This window comes from Ochotona curzoniae, unplaced genomic scaffold (assembly GCF_017591425.1).
Source record: "Ochotona curzoniae isolate NIBS_2020 unplaced genomic scaffold, NIBS_Ocur_1.0 contig_1014, whole genome shotgun sequence".
Classification (NCBI taxonomy): Eukaryota; Metazoa; Chordata; class Mammalia; order Lagomorpha; family Ochotonidae; genus Ochotona; species Ochotona curzoniae.
The window spans coordinates 31,137,998-31,161,939 of NW_024464920.1; the positions used below are offsets into that span (position 1 = coordinate 31,137,998).

A 23,942-nucleotide genomic window follows, 5' to 3' on the forward strand; every position below is an offset into this window, starting at 1 on the left:
GTGTCCAGAAAGAGCTGCAGATGGTGAATCACCTGCCCAGTAAGCTATTTCTTTTCTTGCATTGCTCGTGTATAGCAGCATGTAATAAGTACTCGACTGTAAATTCATTGTAACATTCAGAGGTAGTATTGAGGAGTGAGGACATATTGCATCTCTGGCTAAAAGTGCAGTTTGAATGAAGGGATGGCGAACGGAAGCCAACAATCAAGCACCTCGGTCAACCATCTTATGTCAAAACGTATTACTTGCAGTAATACAGAAGCTTAATTTGAGGTAAGTGGTATTTAGGTCTTTCATGGAAACTGATAACGCAATGAGAAGAGAAAGACTTGCATTTTTTTTTCCTTTTCCATTTTTTCTCTTTTTTTTCTTTTTTACATTTTTAAATGGCTCTCTAACAATTAGCAAAAGCAATTTAGATTTCGCGCGCTCCGCTCACCTCACCGTTCAGGTGAGTTTATCATGCATTAATTCTGTTGTACCTTTCCATCAAGTTGCAAAGAGGATAATTTTACTTGTCTAGGTTCCTTAAATGCTCTGAGGCTAACAAGGGTTATTTATCGCTAAATGCCATTTGGCTCTGTAGGAAGCAGATTTCCTGAAAGCGAAGTGTTGTCCTGGCCACGGGTGCTAAGAGTAATTTATTACTCCTGCTGATCCATGTGGTAGCCATAAATACGGGAGTTGGCAACATGTGTTTGCTTACTTCCTTTTTTGAAAAAAAAAATGAGCATAACTTTTACTGGTTTGTTAGCTGAGTGGAAGGATACATCAGTATTTCGTCTCATTTAGAAATTAAAAAAAAAAAGTTAAAAAAAAATCATCAAGTAAATGTCTACAAGATTATACGAAAAAAGAGAGTAGAATCTAGCCCTTATCTTTGGCGTTCTAAACGGGATTCACTACCGCGAGCGGGTGGGGTGGGCTGGGATGGAGGCGTGCCCGGTGTCACACACCGAGCCCAAGGTCACGGGAGGGACTCGCTTCTTGCTTGTGTGCGGTGTACTGTCTGACAATCCAATTCAGAGCCTTCCTCACCCACCCACTCTTGCTTATGGGATCAACAAACTATTAGTAAGTTAAGGAAAAAAAAAAAAAAAGAAAACAGTAATTAAAAGTTGCATTGTTAAACTGTGTCCCCCTGTGTTTACAGCAGTTTTTCACTAAACCTGGGACTGTGAAGGGATTACAAAGAAGGTGATTAATATAGTCCTTTTGAAGGTTACGTGACTTCTCCCTGCCCCGCCCCCGCCCCGCGCCCGCCCCCCCCACCCCGCCCCAGAGGAAAGTGGAAAGACCATGGCAAAATAGAAGAGTTAAGTGGTCACTGCAGGGTCTTCTCCCTTCGAAAGATCCAACTGCTGCTGAGGTAGAGATCCAACGGCGGCGCCCCCTAGTCTTCTTCGGCGGACTCTTGTGAGGAGGTCTCTTCAGTCTCCTGCAAAAGCACAAAGGGTTTAAGCCTCCGTTCCCAGGGGAGCCTGTGTCGGGCTGCCTTCAGAAGAGGAAGCCTGCCCTGGGCCAGCGCCCCCTCCCTGGGCTGCCCACACCTCCCTGGGCTGCCCACACCTCCCTGGGCTGCCCACACCGCTGTCATTGAGGAATCAAGGTGTTGTTTTTTCCCAGAGCGCTCATTAACCACTGTTGACTTAGCGCTTGCCGGCATGGCGGCTGGTCAGCAAATTCAATTGTCGGCAGCCCAGGGAATGTCAGGCCTGTGTCAGCTGGTATGTCACCAGTTGGAGTTAAAAAAAAAAAAAGAAAGTAACTGATAAAATTATCCGGACAGTAGGCTGGCTATCACTTCAAAAAAAAAAAAAAAACCGGTACACAAGCAAGACAAATACAGTTAGAGGTGGGGATGAGTTGGCGGGGGGGAATGTCTTCTCTTGAGCTCCAAGGAGATCCAGCCACCAGACACTTGTGACGGCAAAGGCTGATTTAATTATGTGCAGTGCTTACTAGATGCTTTTAGTAGGCTCGCCCTCCTATTTTACCGACGAGAATACCAAGGCACGGGCATGCAAGGTGTGGGAAGTCTTGGGGCCAGGATGCGTGAGTGTCCAGTCCCAGCAGTGCCAGACTCCTTGTGTGTCTGCCATGCTCCGTGCAGAGGCGGCCGAGAACAGGCACTGCTGAGAATGCCCTGAGAGCGAGCTTTCTGTCCAGTCTACCTCCTGGGTCTTGTATTTGTTAAACCCCATTTTGAGACAATGACCCAAGCATGGCAGAAGTGCTCTAAGCACTAAATCCATACTGGCCAAACATTTAACGGTGGGCCAGCCAAGCAGAGAAAATCGAATATATATGTTTTTGCAGGGTCTCCTCTTCATATAAACCTTGCTCCTCCTTTTCTTTTCCCTTTTCTGATTCCTTGGGGCTCTGGAATTTGTTGGGGTTTCTGCAAGGCGGCTTGAACTGCGGAGTTCTTTCCCTTTGCTTATTTAACAGTACCTTCCAGGACATGGGTGGTAACGCGGAGACAATAAACATTTCTGATAAAAGCGTTGTTAGGGAGAGGATGATTTTTATCAAATGCTGCACGTTGTCTCCTAAAATGGCATGTGAAAAAGATCTGGTGGAGCAGGTAAACATTTACTCCTGCAGCAAACTAAACCCCTTCCAGAACGGCCCGCGTACAACAGCTTCTAACACTCTTCATACTTTAATAGATTTGATTTTCCACATGGCTTCGTTTTGTCTGGGTGGCTAACTGACACAATTTATACCTCCCTTCCTTCCCCGGGTCACTACAGTACACCATTCAGCAAAGCATGCCTCAAAGCTTGTCTGCATTATATGACCAAACTTCCATTCATTAGTGTTTGAAACACTTCAGCTGTGAAGGGGCTCCTAAATGCTACCATGTGTGACGCCTTGGCGTAAAAGCAGCGAACGGGAGGGGAAAAGCCCACGGTAACAGGCACTCACGGGCACGGTGGACACACACACACACACACACACACACACACACACACACACACACACACACACACACACACACACACACACACACACACACACACACACACACACTCTTCCAGCCCACAGGAAAGGTGGTCCCACTCACTCACTCACTCACTCACTCACTCACTCACTCTCTTCCCCCGTTCTATCCTGGGCTTTAAACACAGGCCACTGTGCCTGCAAACCCTTTGCAAAAGGTTTCCAACATTCTCTTTCCTCCAAAGTCTGAGAGAGCTGTAAATCCTGGGAATAAACACACATACAAATGAATGGATTACAGCTTAAAAAATATAACCAGAGCAGCATCAAGTCATGAGATTTCACACCGGTTTTGTTTAGTCTGCTTTGGGTTTTTGTGGGAAATGTGGAACGTATGAATCTAACTCCCCTCTACCCCGTCCGCCCCCTCCCCTAGCTGGAGCCTCACATACTTAAGCAGCAGGTCTATACCTCTTAACTAGGCAACAGGTCATGACCTTGAGATTCTCTGTGGAGTCCTGGTCACAAAGGGGGATGTGGCATGATCAAAGCTATGGCCAGGAGAAAGAAGAGCGGAGCCAGGGATCAACCGCCCTATGACATTGTCTTGTAGCTTAATATTTAAATTTCAGAATGTCATTAAGCTCTTCGGTGGATACATTCTTCATCCATTCCCCACCAGTGACTCCCTTCTCATTATGAAATGAGGTGTGGACTGGCAGCGTAGCTACTCTGAAACACAGCACAGTGGAAAAGTCGGCAGGTATGTTTTATTCTTTTTTCTCATGGTCAACAAATTAACAGATCTCAGCCAAGCTGAGAAACCGCCTGGATCTCGTTGTGATTCTCCTATATCATCTGGTAACCAAGGTATTTCCAAATCCGGAAGGAAATAGAATTCTCAGGCCATGAACTTACAAAGACCTTATGTTAGATGGAATGTGATCAGCTTTTCAAAACATTCTCACAAATGCTGCTTGATCCGAGCCTCTGAAACTCCTAATACCCAAACTGCTTAGACACAACTCAGCTGAAAATGATGCTGCCTTGTTTGGTTTTCTTAGTTAACAGTAAAGAAGCGTGCGCACACACACACACACACACACACACACACACACACACACACACACACACACACACAGCTGCTTGATTTATTTATTTTTTGCTGACCTTGAAATTCTTCCACTGTAACTATCAGGTACTACTGGGAATATAACTAGGTTGTCAGAAGTGAGATTCTCACCCCGTTAAACTTTCGGTGGCAGTACAGCTCTCCCGCTCTCAGACCGAGGGTTCTCTCAAACATGAAGTTCGGACAGCTCTCCTTGGCATAACCCCACTGGCTATCCTGCAAAGGTACGGCTGCCAAGTGGATGACGCTGGCTGGTTGGGTGGCACTTCCCATCTCTACAAGACCTCAGGTCTCACCTCTCCAGCCACTTGGCCTTCTGCTACATGTGTGGCTGCTATGCCACAAATGTGTGTGCAATTAAGAGAAGAAAAAATCCTCCCTGTCAGGAAGACAAAGTCAGAAAACCCATGGCGAGATACCCTGGGCCATGGTGTGTCTCAATCTGGATTTAGAATTCACACAGGGGCTCTTCTGTGGTGCAAAGACATAGATAATGGGGGAATAAAGAGCTGGCTCTTGTGTCGCCCCGCAAGGAGAAGTAGCTGGGAAAGACCCCTGGGCCTCAGCCCTCTTCAGTGGCTTAGAAGACACAGACATGAATTGCAGATAATAGCTCACATCAAAAGATGATTTTTTAAAAGCTGCATAGACTTTGCCACATAGGAAAGGATCTTTGAGCTTGCCGAGCTCCTGACCGGCCGTCTTAAAGTTGTTGAAACATTCTAGCCCAGAGATTCACACTTCTCCTTAGGGGCAGGTGGATGGCATAGGGAGGAAGGTGGCACAGCGCCTTTCTGCTCGAGAAGGCTTACCTGTTGGAGTGGGCTTCAGGGATGCTATGATAACAGAACTTTTCAGAGTGGAAGTGCACAGTGACACTTTTATGAGCACTAATCACTAAAACCTCTAAATACTGAACAGCTCCCAGCCATTCATGCAGCTACTTTACAAAGACAACAGGGCTGCACCACACCAGGGTGAAGTGAGAGGATTTTTTTTTTTGGGGGGGGGGGTGATGGCAGGAGGCAGAAAACTAATGGGAGAGGGAAAGGGGCTGGGTAAAGCTGAAGAAATGTACATATAAAACTATTGGAAACTTATATTCATTTTACTTCAGTTTTTCTTTTGTTCATGACCAAAAAATGTATTAAAGTCTTTCATTCCTTTAAGCCAGTTTAAAAAAAAAAAACCAACACTAAAATCCAGACATGTACTTCGCATTTGGCTCAGAATGATGTATATGATATTAGGTACACTTCGACTTAGAGTTTAGAAGGAGGAAGAAGACAGCCTAATGTCTAACCTTAACTCTTGATGCTTGATGGAATTTTCAAATGTCTTGAGTTTAATCATAGGTCATACCACATAGGCACATGTGAGGGTGTGGGCTGGCAGGAAGTTCCAAATGCAAGGCTGCAAGCTGGGGCTCTGGGTTTAATTTTCAGATGCAGACTAAACAGCAGGTTTGCAGTGGGAGAGAGGCTGGTGAGTTCTACATGGAATCAGCAAATGAAAATGCTCTCTCTGTAAGCACACTGGTGGTCGCACCACTGTGACACCCCTCTTAGTGTGTAGGGTGGTGTGCAAAATCACAGAAGCCCAGGTGGCTTTAGGAAAGGCTTTTGTTTCCCTCTTGACTGCAAAGACTTCTGCAATCCTTTATGCTATCATACTGCAAACTAGAAATAGGTACATTGTAATTTAAGCTGTCTTGCTAACGAAATTACTAATGATGGGTAATCTGGGAAGGATAATTTCAGCTGAATAATATTAAATCCAACTCCTTAAAGACTCATGATGACATATTCATGAAGATCCTGAGTTGCTCCTGTCAGGGCTGAAATAAAGGGCTTTCTTCCTCTTCCGCAGCAATGACCAGGAACCCATTTTTCAAGTTCCATCTGCAGCTAAGCGACCCACAAGACCACAAAACCAAGTTTTTCGATTTCTCTGTCAGAGATTTTAATTTAAAATGGACAGGGGCTCTTTAGCTTCGTGGGAAGTCATTATTTCCTCCATCTAGGAAAACTCTGTAGCAGATTATAGAAAACCTTTTAAATGGAACATATGTAAACCACATAATCTGGCAAGTGCAAGGGATTTTTAGTGTAAATGCAAGGAGGAAAATGTGTTTTTCAAAAGAAGTCTTGAGAGCTTAGGATTACATTTGTACCTGATCTTTATCTATCTATCTATCTATCTATCTATACACTGATATGTATGTATGTATATGTATGTGCATATCTATGTGTGTGTGTGTAAAGATAGATATATATTACAAGCATCAGGCTTACTGTGCATCCAGTATCATCAATTCATACATTGGTGTATGTTTAATATAAAGGAAGTTGATGTGGGATGCCACTCCCCACAAATGCCATTGATGAGTTGAGTAACATTTGTCTTATCACATCAATTGAGTCACATCAATAATGGGAAAACCATGTAACTACACTACAGATTTGTGTAAGAGAAAAAAAATGTGACAACCACATGGGAAAACTTTTTAAAAAATTGAGTAAGACTATTGTGTGGAACTGCGATTGGTAATTTCAGTTACTCCTTCTGTGTTTATTTATTTACCTGTGATTCAATGGTAGATTCTTAAGAAAAGAGCTGTGATGAAATAATGTCCCCAAAAGAAAACAACACAGTATGCTTTAGATTCCCAGAATGGGGACCCAGCATGATAGCATAGCGGTTAAAGTCCTCGCCTTGGACGCACTGGAATCCTATATGGGCACCGGTTCTAATCCCAGCAGCTCCACTTCTCATCCAGCTCCCTGCCTGTGGCCTGGGAAAGCAGTCGAGGAAGGCCCAAAGCTTTGGGACCCTGCACCCACATGGGAGACCTGGAAGAGGTTCCTGGCTCCTGGCTTTGGATCGGCGCAGCACCAGCCGTTGCCCTCACTTGGGGAGTGAATCATCAGTAGGAAGATCTTCCTCTCTATCTCTCCTCCTCTCTGTATATCTGACTTTGTGATAAAAATTAATAAATCTTTAATAAAAAAGATTCCCAGAATCCATTCCGGTCTGTCTAGGCCGTGCCCTCAGAGAAGTCTCTCACTGAAGTTACTGAGGCAGAGACAACACTGCTCCTGGGACATGATGCATTTCTCTTTCTTGGGACCCAGGGCTTTATCGATTGATTTTAAAGTTTTGCAATGGAAGTCACAGTTTCCAGAGAGGGAGATCTTTTATGTTTAATTGCAAGTTTCAGGCATCACGATTTCTGATGACCATTGGTTTTGTTGATTTTCCACGTCAGTTCCAGTTCTTAATGGAGGAGCATCATGTTACAAAATAGTTGAAGACACAGCAGCGGATTATTTGCATGAAGGAAGCATTCAGAAGATGAAAATCTATGTCGGTATTTTCAAGCTGTGGAAGATTGTTCTTATTTTTATGCAACATGATTTAAAAATATGGTTAGCTTAAAGATTGCATACTGGTTAGATTCCTGACGTGCTTGCAGACAGCACAGACCAGGTGAAACTTTTCTGCTTTGTTCCCTCTGTGCGTAATGTTTTGTTTAGCTGAAATATGTTGTGTAAAAAATCAGAATGATTCTGGATTTTAATCCGTTCCACCAACTTTCTTTACTATTTTGACTTAGGATTTTAAAATAAGAATATAAAAATAGTGATAATAATGTTAAGTCAACAAAGAATTACTTCTTGGACATTTAAATGTCCAGCGAACCTTTCTTAAGTGGAAGATGTGTCTTCGATGAAACCATGGTAAGAGTTTACTTCCAAAGACAAAGTTTTAAAGCTGATTATTATTTGTTCCATGTTAGCTTGAGTTAGTAAGTTTGGATAGTAAGAATGAAGTTCATGTTGGATAAATAATTGGTTTTTATCCAGCTCACACAAAAATGTAGAGAAGCATTGCATTGCACAGTAGTTATGGGAAAACCTGGCAGGTATTACCATTTTATTTTTTTTTCCCCACATAGTTAAAAATAGTCAGACTTCAAAAAAATCCAACAGCAAATCTGTCAAGTCAATAACACTATATTTTGCCTTTTGGAGTTTTGTAAGTTGTCCCAAATTGAGAGATGTTCTTTTACTTCTGCTAGAAGTTCTGTCATCTCTGTAAGGCATTCATTGCCAAGAAAAAGCTGACTTCATCTCGCCAATATTCCTTTATTACAACTGTTGGCTAAGCTAATTACTTCATCTGTTTACAGTTAATAATCATTTTGATATGTTTCCTTAGCCCTCCAATTTCCTTGTGCTTTTACTTCCTTGAGCTACTTTACAAAGGGTTAAACATTGGCTTCTATTTTGCTCGCCCCCCCTTTCCCTTGACCTTTGCAATGTCAGAGGTCAGAGGTTAAATCAAAAAGTATTTCCTATACAACAAAACAGTTGCCACTCAGGGCAGTCTTTGATAGGATCCTTCATGTTTTGCCAGTTGGTACCAAACATTTACTGGCCCACAAAATGTTTTACCAGCTTGAAAGAACATAAGTAGGAAAATAAATAAATCAGTGTTCTTCATGACTTAGCTAGTATAAATCACTATGCTCCCTGAGCAAGCGGACAAATGACTGTTTGCAAGTCTGATTTATTAGGAACTATTTACTGCATTGGCCAAGGTACCATGTGAAGGATGAGTGTTAGAGTGAGAACGCGCTCTCCTCTTGCCTTCCATCTTCCTCCTTTGTATGCCTCTACTAAAAGCCCCCAGGAAAAAAAATGCCTTCTTTGAGAGTAAGATGCTGACTGCAATTCATCAACTGGCTTGTCCCAAAATGAAATCTCTCATTTTGCTCCAAACAATGTTTAGGTTGTCTGAAATATAAACATCCTTAAAACTGCCCTTGAAGTCTCTGTAAAAACATTCAACATTTTTTTTGAAAGGGGGGAAAAATCCCATGATAACCAAGGCTTACTGAGATTTCCCTGCCCTGCTGCACACCACTCACAGGATATTCCTTGCAGGTAAAAGGTCTACTTTGAAATAGAAAGCTTTGTCTGCTGTCGTTTAGAAACTGAAATCTTTCCAATTTTCTCTTTGGGAAACTAAAAAGCAGCAGGTTTATACCTGTCTTTAATTGCTCAAAGTAGAACTTGCCAGGGCCATGCAACAATGAGCAGAGTAGACTGAGATGGCATTTTACAAATGTGTTTTCCTTTTGGGCAAAGCTGAAGTCAGTAAAACCATCTGAATTGTAAATAACATATAAGGAGTCCCTACTAATCTCAATTGAAAGCCTCAGAAAGATCGAGAAACAGTGAGATATTTGATCAACCCGCAAACGCTTTTGAGAGGTCTCAGATGGGCAGAGATTTGCTGTTATCAAAATAGAAACCCGAGGAACAAAACTCCTTGTATCTATAATAATAACCTTTATGATGTTTCTTTTATTCAAAGAAAAACCGGCCTCTATTTGCTAGTAACGCTAAGATATTCCCAGACATCTGGGGATTTAAGTATTTCTAATTGTTTTTAAAACTAAGTAATTTCAATTTATTACTAATGAAGTCTAGTTAGTTGGTTTCTATTTATAGCTCTTTAAAATACTTTACACAGAAATGCAGTAGAATTCTTTAGTAAGCTTTGTTTTCAATGGATTTGTAATTTAAAAAAAATAACGTGAATATTGCAGATTTTCCACTTTGGATTTTTAAGAGACTATTAACTTTCCCACTAGAAACAGGGGACACCTTTGAGGTTTGAGGTTTGTGTGTAGACTTTCCGAACACAAAGCCCCACAGTAGGGCTTCGCTTAAGTGTATATTCCTTTTTAGACAGGCATTGTAAGCAAAAACACAAATGCATTGAAATGTTGAAGTTTGTCATGACTCTAGATTTGTATCCTCAGAATGAACTTCACTGCTTTGAATCCCTGCTGTAAGGGGTGGCGTTTAAACTTTTTCCCCAGTTGTAAATTTTCAGTGGAGAGTATGTGTGCTTCATCTACTGCTTCACTCCCCCAGATGCTCACACTGGTTGGCACTGGCTCAGGTGTAAGACCACAGACTGGAACTCAACTCATGTCACCCACTGCGGTGGCAGGACCCAACTATTTGAGTTGCTACCTGCTGTTTCTCAGCATTTCATCAACAGATAAGTGGACCAGAAGCTGAGGTGGGACTCAGCCAAAGCACCCCAAGTGGTACTCTGACTGCTGGAGCTAAGTGCACATCACAAGCAGTGGCATTCTGAAAGTTCTGAAGAAGTTTCAAAGGTGAAAGAGTGAGGATACCTTACCATAGAGTCTTTATAGTCTTTATAATCCTATATACTTTTTTAAAAAAGATTTATTAATTTTTATCACAAAGTCAGATGTACAGAGAGGAGGAGAGATAGAGAGGAAGATCTTCCTACTGGTGATTCACTCCCCAAGTGAGCGCAACGGCTGGTGCTGCGCTGATCCAGAGCCAGGAGCCAGGAACTTCATCCAGGTCTCCCACGCGGGTGCAGGGTCCCAAAGCATTGGGCCGTCCTTGACTGCTTTCCCAGGCCACAGGCAGGGAGCTGGATGGGAAGTGGAGCTGCCGGGACTAGAACCAGTGCCCATATATGATTCCAGTGTGTTCAAGGCCAGGACTTTAGCCACTGAGCCGCCGGGCCCAATCCTATATACTTATGAAATATGTGCAGGGAAGATGATTCTTACTGCTTTGGTCCTAATGACAACAAAGCCTCCTCTGGTTAACAAAATTCATATTTAAAAATATGTAATGAAAACAGCTGAGAAAAAAAAGGAGTTTGTCATGAATTAAAAGTCTAGAGTTTTTCAGAATTCACATTTCTGGAGATGGAAAACCTAGCAGCCAAAAATAAGTCAGAGTATGACAGTAATCTTCTGGAATTGAGGTGCTGTTATCATCCCGTTGTCCTCCATGGATAAACAGTACAAAGAGAGATGGATCAGTTCAGGGCTGGGGCCAGAACAACAAAGTCAGGTCTCGTTACAGACCCAGGAAACCTTTCCTTTTAGTACAAAAAATTAATTTTGTGCTAAAATCTTCACCACCTCAAAGCAGTATCTGAATGTAACCCCTCAAAGTGCTACTGGTAAAGAGAGAACATGAGCCTGAATTAATCCAGATTGCCACATGGAAAAGCCATTTGGGAGAGTATTTTGAAAGAAACAGATGGAAAGGAAAAAAAAGTCTTCTGAAAGCAATGTAAAATTTATATCATCCTCCATGAGCTTCCATGTGTCCCCATGTTAACATAATATATAATGTGTACTTGGACAATATAAATTAGGTAGTCCAGGGAGCTTATGTTCATTTTTTTTGGTCCATACTTGAACTCCTCTCCTTTGGCTAGACAGGGTCTAGACAACAACCAGATTGACCAGTAACAGTTCACTTGGTCCATTGTGGCTACTTAGAGATTCCTGATTTTCTCAGAAAAAAAATTATATTTATATCTTAATACCAACTTTACAATTGGTTCCAGACACATGAATGGTCTCTTCCTGTAGTGTGTTAGTTCTTGCCTCTCCACTTTTGCTTATAATGCTCATCTTAACTAGTAAGCTTTGTTTCCTTGAGTGATCTCCATTTTCTCTTCTCCAACTAAACAACAGAAGCAAAAGCATAAAAATATTCCACTCTTCAGGGAATCCCACATGACAGCGCACTCATACATCTGTATCCCCTGTGCATCCTGTGTGGATGGACATTCTGTGATGACCTGCTCAAGAAATATGTAAGCATTTTCCTTGGTGTTGTTCTTGTGTATCATCATCCCCACCTGCACATTAGAATCACTTACGAGTTTATATAAAAAAATAAATAATACTGGCATTTGAGTTTTTGGACCAAAAAAACAGAACTGTTGAATAGTAGGGACATTTGGCATGTGGTTAACTTGCTCTCCAACAAGGGGGAAAAAAGCCCTGATCTGTAGTTATTGGTCACTTTTCATAGTGTAAATACTTGCACTATAGTGGATTTCAGGCTACCTGACTTGATCTCAATGAATGTAGCATTTGAAAGAGATGATCTAAAAAGAGTTCTTAAGGCTGGCTCCAACACAGGCGCTGCATCCACAGGAACACCATCTTTAGGTTGTTCTGATGCACAGCCAGGGTTAAGAACCTCTGAATTAGGCTACACATTCCTCAGATGCACAAACTGTCTTGTCTTACGCATCTTTTCCTACAATACTAAGGGCAAAGACCGAATCAATGTTGGTAACAAACCAATCAGGTCATCAGCTCATGGTGCAATGGCAAACACTGAGATATCTTTTGACTCAAATACACAGAATATTCCTATCAAATCACCGTTCCTTGATTTGCTTACTAGTAAGGATGAGAAGCTAAACAGAGCTTTGGATCTTCTATTAAAATATTAAGTTTCTCATAATTTGTTTAGTACTGTTTACAAACAATTTATATCTTTTAAACTCTTGTTTTATTTGGAAAGTACAGTAACAGAGATGGAAGAACAGGGGAAAAGCTGGTTCACTCATTAAACAGCCTTGCAGGAACTATTGGGCTGGGTCAGGCCAGAGTCAGGAATTCCTCCTGTGATCCTCCATGGATGGCAGGGGTCCAATCATCGCACCATTTTCTGCTGCTTTCCTAGGCTCATTAGTAGGGTTCCGGATTGCAAGTGCAACAGCTGGGACGAGAATCAGGGCTTTGATGTGGGATGCCGGTGATGTTGCATCACATCGCTGGTCCCATACATGAGCATTTGGGGTGCTCCCTTACAACTCTTGGCCTTTAGGTGTGGTAACAACAGTGAAACTTATTTTTACCTTGGTAACTTTCTTTTTATTCCATTTACAGTACGTGTGTAACTAGCCAAGTACATACTCTTTGTACTCTCAAATGTGTTTAGAAGCTTCAGTTCTCTTCCAAGCAGCATTGTAAAAGAACAGTAGACATTTAAGCTTCCCGGATTGTGCCATGAACATCTTTCAAGGTCTCTGGCAAAAAGACTCTATGGATATTTCAAATTATGTAAAAATGATTTATAGGGGACTTGGTAGTTCTTGGCAATGTTCAGTGACTTTTTTTTCAGGCTCTGTGTAATTCGAACTAGACCTCCTGAGTGTCTAGTTAAATTCAAAAGGGAGGAGAATTTCAGGGCATTCCTACAACTTTTTAAAGATTCTTTGCCATAATTTTTAATTTATTCTTCACCTTTATTTTCTTCAAGATATACTTTCTCAATAAGGATGGCTTTTATGTTTCTGTATGTATCAGGACAAGGAATTTAGGCATATGCGATTGGAAAAGCAAAGTTGGTTCCTAATCTTGATGTTACGGAAGGCTTCAGAGACTGTGGCTTGATCATAGGCTTCAAAACTAGGATTACATAATTTCCCAGGGCTGCCATTGCTGCACAGAGTTTAAGCCGCCCTTTGTTATACCTGAATCTTGTATCAGAGCGATGATTCAAGTCCCAGCTACTCTGCTTCCAGCCTAGCTTCCTTCCAATGCTTCTAGAATGGCTGCAGATGACACACATGCTGAGGCCCCTGCCACGCACGTTGGGAGATGAGGATGCAGTTCGTGGGGGCTTCCAGGCTTTGAATTGGCCCAGCATTGGCTGTTACAGACATTTGGGAAGTGACTCAATGGACAGAAGACTGCAAGTCTGATCTAGCTTCTCTCTCCCCCATTTCCCCTGTCTTTCTCAGTCTGCCTTTTAAATAAATAAATAAGTAAATAAATCTTTAAAAATCTCCTTTGGCAGTTTTGGGATCACTCATACATCATAGAGTAATTCATTGAATATATATTTTGCAACTAACACATCCTGAATCAAGTAAAAAAAAAATACAGACAGATGGAAAATAAAATCAAAATCTAATTTAAAAAAAATCTTTCAATAACATGGTAGGAGTTAATACTTGCTTTTCTTTTGAGGACATTTAATTAAATAGATTTATTTTCAAGTTTTAAAAATGGTTTGTACACTGAATACCTTTTTTGATGATTTTATTTCTGACTTTGAAGGATACAGAAACTTTTCAAAATACTGCAGTGCTAACCAAATCAAAATTAGAAAAACGCCAGTCAATAGCTTAATTTGGAATTTCTCTCAAGATAATTTCACTCTAGTTTTTATATTAATCAGGAGGAGAGAAGACATGATTATTTCTTACCTGAGCAGGCTTCTTCTGAACAACTTGCTGTGGCTGAGGAAGAAAGAGAGAAGCGAATGTTACACTCTAAAAAAAAGGGGCTGAAACTCGCCTGCTAAGCAAAAGAGCAAGTGTAAAGTCTAAGTAGGTTAGCCAAATCTAGAGAATGTTACTCAAAATCTGTTAAAGTTATCTCAGTTGAAAGAAATCCCAGTTAGATTCTGAAATACACCCCAAATTATTCCAAAAAGAAAATTTCAGTCTGTCTACACTTTAAGAATGAAGAGTCTAATTTGCTAATTTATCCGTTATAAAAGCCTTACTGAGATTTCATTTACAAACCTTTTAATTCTCTCATTTAGCATATGACTGGCTAATCATTTATAAAAATATATATAATCCAAAAATATTTTAGTATATTCAGAGTTGTGCAGCCATCATCACAATTCAACTTCAAAACATCTTAATCTTCCCTATACCCCAACTTGCAATCATTTCCCATTTCCTTCCCCTGTCCCCAGTCAAGGTCCCTTCCCTGGTACCTAACTGACCAATGGTTCATTTTCTGTCTCTGTAACTTGCCTATTCTGGGCATTTCATGTGAGTTCAGTCATATAATATACAGTCTCTTGTATTTGGCTTCTTTCACTGATAGTGTATTTTAGAGTCATCTATGTTATAAAATCAGTAATGCAACTCTTTTTTTTTTTACATAAAACAATATTCCACTTATGGCTAGACCACATTGTATCTATCCATTCACCAGTTTAAGGATGTTTGAATTGTTTCTACCTTTTTTGCTATTGTGAATTATTATGAATAAGGCTACTAGGCACATTCACATACAAGTTTGAGTAAGGAAATGTTTTAATTTCTCTTGGATATCCACCTAGGGATGAAATTACTCATTGATATATTAACTATGTTTCACTTATATGCCAGTTTTTAAAAGTAGCTGCCTTATTTCACAGTCCCACTAGTGAGGTGTGAGATTTCAAGATGCTCCACATATATGCCAATGTTTGTTATTATTTGTGTTTTTTATTATGGACATCCCAATGTATATGAATTTGAATATCCAATCCAATTTGGGTATCACCTCATGACCAATGATGTTGAGTATCTTTCCATGTGCTTACGGGCCATTTGTTTAACCTTCCATAGGCAAATCTTTGCCAATTTAAAATATTGAGATTTTTCTGTCAAGATCTTATTTTAAAAGTCAGAGCTACAGAGAGGGCGAGCCAAAGAGATGTTCCATCTGCTCATTTCCCAGATGGCTACAACAGCCAGGACTGTGATAGATTGAAGTCAGGATCCTAGACTGGGTCTGGCATGGGTAGCACTGGCCTAAACTCTTGGGCCATCTTCTGCTGCTTTTCCCAGATCACTAGCAGGGAGGTGGATCAAAAGTGGCACAACTGAGACAGGAATTGGACCCATACAGGATTGTGCTGTCATATTCGGTGGCTTTACTTGCTATGCACCGTACTGGCCCCAAGTTTTCCTCCCATTAGTGAATTAAGAGGGCTCTTTTCATGCTTTGGACCCTAGTTCCTTATTAAATATATTACTTACAAATATTTTTCCTACTTTGTGGGTTTGCTCACATCACTGAAATTTGCAAATACACCTGAACCACTTGGCTGTAGCCAGTGACATGTTTTCCTGGTAACAATTATAAGAAACAAAATTGATGACCCCCTCTTCCATGCTCCAAATAAGAGAAGTCAGGGCAGATTCCATGTATCATGAGCTCTTATCCATTTTCTTTTTCTCAGAATTACTATATTTTGATACTGTCTTACATCACCTCCAAGTTTAAGATGGTACACAAAATTAGTAGGCGGTGTTTTTAGATAAACAAGATAACAAGAAAATAAATGGCAAGGTAATTTAGCTCATTACAAACGAATTTCTTCCTTCTGACTTTAAATCACAGTAGCGATGACATCATCACAAAAGCCCAGCTTTGAGGTATTTTCTCCAGGTGGAAGTGAACCAAGGACGATTAGGACTGCTTGCCTCATAGGACTCAGAATCGTGTGCGAAGACAGTATCTGTTTCAAATGGGGTCATTTGCAAGAACAGAATTACAGAATACTGTTCTTCCACTTTTTTTTTTTTTCCTGCCGCTTACACCTGTACACATGTTTACTCCCAAACCGTTTCAAATCCACACACATTCTTGCAGGCTGACTGGCTCCTCCGGCTCAGAAATCCCCCTCCTTTCTTGGCGGAGGCTCCTGCATTCATGAGGCTCCTGCACACTGCGGCTCAATGAAATCCTCTGAAAGGGCTGCCAGCTCACCCAATTTTCCATGAATTAGGTCCTGACACTTCAATGAGGGGGAAGACAATGCCTGAAACTCTGCCAGCCCTGGCTCCCGGCCTAGTTCGTGTCACCGAACTTCTACCAGCCACCCTTAGACACAGCACTTCAGACTTTTCAGACCACCAAACAAACAGACCCTTGAATACTTTCAATGCTGCTTGCGGTTATGGCTGCCAAGATGTTTTCCCAGCCTCTGGCACCCACTGGCTCCAGACTGTGCAGAGAAAGTTTTGTGCTGTTGTTATTTTGTTTTGTTTTTATTTTATGAATGGCTTTGGGAGAAAACGCAGACTGAAGCATAATACTACAGCCATTCACAAAAAAAAAAAAAAAAAAAAAGGAAAGGAAATAGACTTCTGTCTGGAAAGCTTTCTAGACACACCAGACTGCAAGTCTCTTATCTTCCAGGAGGCACCTCCTCACTTAGCACTTTACTTGGAAACCAGTTGCTCCTCAGAGTTTTGGCTTGAGGAACACAGGTGGCCGCTGTGGGTGTGTAAGGAAAAGGGGAAGATACCAACTGCGCATCCCTATCTTTAGTGCGGTTAACGTCACACGTTCACACACCTGAACACAAGACTCGTGTGCTGCACATGCGCTCCGTTTATAGAAGTCAAAATCCTTTATATTTTTAACATCTGCCCCTTTGTGACGGGGAGGCCTCACGTCTTGTTCTTTTCATTTTTCTCACAGGGAAACTAAAGTAAAGGGAATTTAGATAATCTCTCCGAGATCATTTTCTAAAACTAAAACAACCCAAGTCCACTAATTCTCTTAATCCTCCTTTTAATGCTCTGGGGAAACTCATTCTCTTCCTTAAAAGAAATAAAGAAAAAAAAAAAAAGGTCAAATCCAGACCAAGGAGGAGAAACTGCACTTCCTGGCCTCAGTCCCCACCTCCAGCAGCACCTTCCCTGAGCGTTCCCAGCTGCCCCTGCAGGGCCCAGGGGCGACTCTCCTCCCGTGTTGATGACAAGCGAATCTTCAGAGTATGAGAGCTGGGCCTTCAAGGTCCAGGGGCCTCGGCTGGACTGTTCTCTTCCTTATCGGTTTTGGGCGATGCAAGTGAGCCCCTTTCGAAAGTGTGGCTTTCAAGAAGCACTCCAGTAAGACAGACAGCAAAGTTTTTAGGTTGTTTTAGGTCATTTTGATGAATTCCAGTCTGTGCACATGATCACTTTATATATGTTGCATATTAGGCACACTGTGCAAAGCGCTCCTCGCGCAGGGGCCGTGCTAATCTTCTCTGTATCATTCCAATTTTAGTATATGTGCTGCCGAGGCAAGCACTGTGCAAAACTCTCAGTACACTGACATTTGAGTTTTATGTTAAAAGGCTCTGCCTGCCTTTCATGAGATGCTGGAATAAACTCCCTTGTTCATAGCTTTCTGACACTGTTACAACCTTAGTATTCCAGGAACCAGTGTCATGGCATCGCGGGTAAAGCCATCATTTGCAATGCCAGCACTGAAAACGGGCAGCAGTTTGTGTCATAGCTGCTCCACTTTTCAATTCGGCTCCCTGCTAATCATCAGGCAAAAGCAGCAGACAAAGCTCAATTATGTGAGCACCTACTATCTATGTGGGAGACCCAGATGATGCTCCTGGGTACTGGTGCAAGCCTGGTACAGCCTCACCCTGTGAGGAAAGAACCAGCAGAAAAGTAGTCTCTCTGTCTACCTATATATGTGTATATATGTGTGTATATATGTGTGTATATATGTGTGTATATATATATATAAAATTGACTCAATATATAAACATTATGACTCAGATAAATAAATATATCTCAAAAAAAGAACATCATTATTTCAGAGTGGCAAAATCTGTATTTGTTTCACTTTAAAAAATGCAATTTATGTTCCAGAGATTTTTAGCCCTATTTTACATGTGGAAGCAGAGCATTTCATAACACTCACCCAAGGCAATTTGCACTATTATGTTGATTCACATGAAATTGCATTTTGTAGGTTAAAACCAGTCAAATAACAGTAGTTTCTCAGCCAGAAATCAAGGTAACATGTTTCTAATCCAACCATATTTGTGTGTGTGTGTGTGTGTGTGTGTGTGTGTGATTTGTCTTGAGGCTTTGTTAGTCAACAGGTTTGTGTGCCATCTGTACACACAACCCCCTCTCCATTCCATGGCTCTGCTTTCTACTCCCCAGCCTGTGTGCTGACCCTTCCACTTACTTCGCCAGAGCCTAGAAGACTCAGTGGTGAAAAACAGGATTTGCCTAGATCAGGTGTCACATCCACACTTCTGGCTTATGCTGTACCTCTTTGTCCAAAGCACTCTGGCTGGCTTTGTGATCATCAGGCTAACTTCTCATACATACTCCAAGTTCATTTGAACTATATCTTCTTAGAGAAATTAATGTTGGAGTAAATTGCTTGTAATAATTCTCTATGGCTAGAAAGAGAAACTCTTTAGTTAAAACTCTGACTACTAATTAAATTTAGAATGAATGGAATGAATGGTTATAATCACCAATACAAGGAACGTTAGTACAAGATAGTCTAAATACAGTGTGGTCAAAACATACTTGATTGACCTCTGGAACGTATTTTGGTAAGCTTGAAACTGGAAGAATTAGTTTCAGGTCAAATGTAGTGAAAGAATATGATAATAAGACCAACTATAGCTATATAAAAATGGTATTCTTATTTATCCTCTTCTTGGCTTAGCAGTTTTCTTATTTTAGAGGCTTCCTCAGTTGAGATTAACCTTGTCCTCTAATCATGATACGCCTTGGTGAGGGGACAAAACATCCACCATGAGCAATTCAGTCACAATTTTCTTTAAACTTAGAAAAACCTGGGTTGGGTAATAGCTTCCACTCTGGTCCCATGTGCACCTACACACAGCTGTACAATGGGTGAACACAAAGAGCCACAGATACTTATAACTTCACAGTAACATCTGGCGTTTATAGTGCAAAAGAGATTTTACAGTTTTCTGTACAAAGAAGTGATTAATCCATGAGGAGTTTTGGTAAAACCTCTGGAATTTCTGCTTGGGATTGGGGAGTGGAGAAGTGTCCTTTATTTTTTGTACTATGTAGCTTTACTTTTAGAGGTTTATGCAAATGACAAATGTAAGTATCCTTTCAAAAGCACTTATTGGATTATTAGAGCAAAATGCGCTCATGACTGCAGGTCTCCTTTCACCGGGGGATGAAGACAGTCAGTCTCATTACTGTAGATCATCAGCTTGTGTAGGCATGCGCTCTTCCAGATGTACAAATTTAGAACTATTTTTTGGAGCCCAGAGTCTGATGAGGGAAATAAATGAGAAAGTAGACACCAGAGAACAATGTGCACTTAAAAATGTATTCATTTTGAAAGGCAGAGTTCCAGAGAGAGGAGGCGAGCTAGACAGAGAATTTTTCATCCACTGGTTCATTGCTTAAATGGCTGCAATGACCAGGGCTGGGCCAGGCTGAAACTACAAGCCAGGATCTTTCAGGTCTCCACGTGGGTGCAGGGGCGCAGCACTTGAGCCATCCTCTGCTGCATTCCCAGAACCTTACTCGGGAGATGGATAGTTAGTTGAATGGCTGGGACTTGAACTCCGTCCATGAGGGATGTCAGAGTCACAGGCAAAGGCTTAGGCTATGTCACACGGATGGCCCCTCCAGTATATTCTTAAGTATAGAAAGGTATGATCATCAAATAGAGAGAGTAATAATGAAAGGAAAGCAGAAAGAGATGACCACAGTCAATCCTGCATTCCTGGGTTCCGCATCCACGAATTCAATCAGCCATAGACCACAAATATCCCAAAAAGAAAACTGTGCCCGTGTTGAACATGGACAGACTTGTTTTTCTTATTAGCAACCCCTCACCAATAAAATGTAACAATTATATAAGTAGTCTGGAGATGATTTCAACAATGTGAGAGGATGTGCATAATCACATGCAAACACCATGCCTTTTTATAGAAACGCCTTGAGCAAACAAGGATTTGGGTATCTGCAGGGGTTCCTGGGACCCAGACCCTTTGGACACTCATGAACAGGAACAATTGTACTCTCCTTTTACATGGAAAATAAGAAAGCAGAGTAAGTTCATTAAAAAATATAAGAAATTTGAAGGTGATATTCTTACAAATATTACTTCCACACAATGAAATACGGATTAAGAAAGAAACTTATTCACCGTGGAAAGTTAAAGCGATGGGAAATAAGGCTAAGCTATGCTACAGTATCTCCACGTGTCAGAGAGGGAGCAGTGCAAGGCATTTTTGTTTTACAGAGGAGCCGATGCTCAGAGGAACGCAAAGCAGGCAGGCACGAAGTCACACTGAGGTGGGGGAAGAAATATGTGGCTTAAAAGTCAGCTTCACGACTCAATTTTTACGATTTTCTAAGATTTAAGAGAGAAAAAACTCACCCTCCGGCCAAAGCATCTGAATGAAAATTGCAAGATGGATGTCATTTCATAGAAAAAGAATCAATTGTTTCAGTTCTATTTCCTTATCCCACAGGATTCTAAGAAATGCTGTATTTATGTATTTTAAGGGTTTCGATTCTTTACTCTGTACATATTTATTTTTCTGTGTATATAACCATTTACAATGCTAGGTCCTTTTGCATGCATACATGCTTACCAGAGCCAAAGGAATATGCCTAAATATTTGAAACATCATGCTGCTGGGTTTTAGGAAATCAAACACATATGCATAGATGTTGTAGCCTCAGTTAAAACTTCAGCTAATGTTGCATTTGACCAGACAGAATCATTAATACTCAATATCAGGGGAAAAAGAGTTATCCAGGGAATAATGGAAGTGAAATTGGATGCTATATATGAAATACACAATAATTAATTTCCACATTTTTTCTTATTTTAATTTTGCTGGTGAAACACTTGTGCAACATTTTAAGGTACAAATCTTCTCAACAGTCAGAAGCTGCCTACATTAAGATGTACAAAGACTTAAACCATATATACACAATTTTGTATTCAACATATATTTCCTTATGTGCTTATATTAGAAAAGTGCGGTTTTGAGGTGCCAGTTATTTTTTTTAAAAGAGGTTTTGAGTCAATACTCATAACACTTCTTTGGTTCTAAGAACATTTGTTCAGGTCTTAGACTAAACCATTTGAAAACGGTTTCACAAAATGAGTTTTGTTCAGAAGCCATTATAGTAAAACATGGAACCTGGGTTTAGAGTGCCGATTTATGTTTTTAGGCATTTCCTTTCCTTAAGGAAAAAGCCAGTATATTTATTTGTAATCTCTGATGTTCTCAAGGACTACAAAGAGATAGTTTATGAGTTGAGAGTTCTGTGATACTTAACTGAGTCATCTCTCTCCTAGCATCCTAATTTAGCACTATTTTTTTGGCATTAGTTTAGGGCTGACTTTAGCAGTTGAGTTGTTTTCCTTGGAGGAAGCTTAATATTCAATCCGAGAAATGTTAACTATTCCTGAACATAAGCTTATACACTACAACTTTTTAAACAGTCATAGAAGGGAGTTCTCTTTCTTCCACATTCTCACACGTCCACGTTGGCTCCAGAACCCAGGTCTTTCCAGGAGATACTTTCTCCCCGGCTCTACCTTCAAGGTTTTCTCTGTATTAGTACACCTTTTCCTGGAACCCACTCCTTCCTTATGGAACCAAATACTTCACTGGTCTTGTCTCTCAAATCTACTCAGTTTCAAATCCAAGTGGAATGTCACGAAACCCCCTGAACTACCTAACTCAGCTCCACTTTTCTAAGGTGATGACCCTTAGATCAATATTCTCTTATCTTGTAAACTATACATTTTTGTCTAGAATTGTTTAGAATAGTCTAGAAATGTCTCTAAATGTGATTCATGAGCCAACACTCTGCAGGGACCATTCAGGATGAGGCAGCAAAGGCTCTTTATGTTTGTATTGATTGTGTGATAATAATTTACAGTGTATAGAGTGATTTTATGTGCACTGCATGATTTAATCCTCACAGCAGTCAGCAGATATTTTGTCATCTTTTAAAACATTTCTGTACTCATGTAAAGAATTCTTATCGTATGAATTCATCAAACTAGCTCATCAAAAGATGAATATAATGAGGGACTAAACTTTTCAACTTTAAATTTACTTGTTTTATTTATTTGAAGTAAGTGTTTGTGTGTGTGTATGAAAGAGAGAGATTAAGAGAGTGAGAGAATGATTCTTCCATCCATTCTTTCATTCCATTCATTCATTTACATTCCAAATGCCTGTAGCAGCTGGGGCTGGACCCAGCTGGAAGATGGGAAGTCAACTTAAGTCTTGGAAGTGGTGGCTGGCTGTTCCTCCTCAGTCTCATCCTTCCTTGAGCCTTCCCCTCAGCCTCCCAAATTGCTTCTTAACAGCAAGGTAGAAATGGGAGCAACCCAGCTCCTCTAAATGGTGTGCAGGCATCCAAGCAGAATCTTAACAAATATGCCAAATGTTCGCTCCATCTTGCCATTCGTGTTCATACAGAAGGAAGATGAATCCTAAAGATGAAAAGCGACTTGCAGAACGAACCCACAACACCCACCAGCTCATGCTACGGGCTCGACGATATTTGCTCTTTTCAATATGCCACTGCCTCTGGGATGAATCTGAATGAGGCATTTTGTCAGCTAATTATTTTCAATTATCTATAAAAACAGCATCTTTAACAAAACTAATGAAAAATTAGCCACCTAAAAATGAAATTACACCATTTGCAACTAGATGGTCTCAACTACAGACCCTTATGCTCAGTGAAATAAGTCAATCCCCAAAGGACAAATGCAACGTGATCTCTAAGGCAGCCTTTATGTAAGTTGTAAGATCAATAACACTGTTTTTGCTGCATTCTCTGTGTTTTGATGTTTTTGTTTTCATTTTCACTTCTTCCAAATAGTTTCTCTTTTTGAATTCATTGCTGGCTCATGGATTGCATGGTGGCATAATTTTATCCAAGAGGCATTTGTGTTTACTTTTCTAGCCATGCATTGGTTATTCAGCGGCGTGTTTTCCGACTCCATGGTGCTGTACATTTTTAAAATTTATTTTGACTTCATGCCTGTTGTTGACTTTGCTTTGTGGCTTCTCATTTAAGGAAATGTGTAGTGATGGTGTAATAGAGACTATCATATCCAGATGTGAAGATACAATGCAATATGTATCCCTATTTCCAAATCAAAGATGGATTCCCAATGAAACTGTTGGACATATCTAGACAATGAGATACTGGACTGTCTGACGTTGTCTGCCCCAGAAATGTCAGGGCACACTTGAATAACAGACTGATGGAGTTATGATTGCTTAGAAGGGACTATACTACTATAACAATATGGGGAAAATCAGTTCGGGGTGGGAATTGAGAGGGGGTAGTGGGGAAATCCCAGACACTATAGAATTTTACCATAAAATTCTAACTAAATAAATAAAATATTTTAAAAATTAGCCTCCTAGGACTATGATTTGCCTAAGAAGAAAAATGA

General features: G+C 40.7%; 1 protein-coding gene and 1 non-coding gene across 2 annotated transcripts in view; both read right to left on the reverse strand.

Annotated features, from left to right (window-relative positions):
- Positions 1-1,293: 1,293 nt before the first annotated feature.
- The window catches only part of HMGA2 (high mobility group AT-hook 2), a 119,794-nt gene continuing 97,145 nt past the window's right edge, over positions 1,294-23,942 (reverse strand). Inside the window, exons 4-5 of the mRNA XM_040982288.1 lie at positions 14,171-14,203; positions 1,294-1,438 (exon numbers count right to left, since the gene is read on the reverse strand). Of these exons, the coding sequence (XP_040838222.1) occupies positions 1,394-1,438; positions 14,171-14,203 (78 nt within the window). The 3' untranslated portion in view covers positions 1,294-1,393. The remainder of the gene's footprint in view (positions 1,439-14,170; positions 14,204-23,942) is intronic.
- On the reverse strand, positions 17,666-17,774 carry LOC121164280. The gene has a single exon (XR_005885067.1). It is a non-coding gene; the product is annotated as a U6 spliceosomal RNA (small nuclear RNA).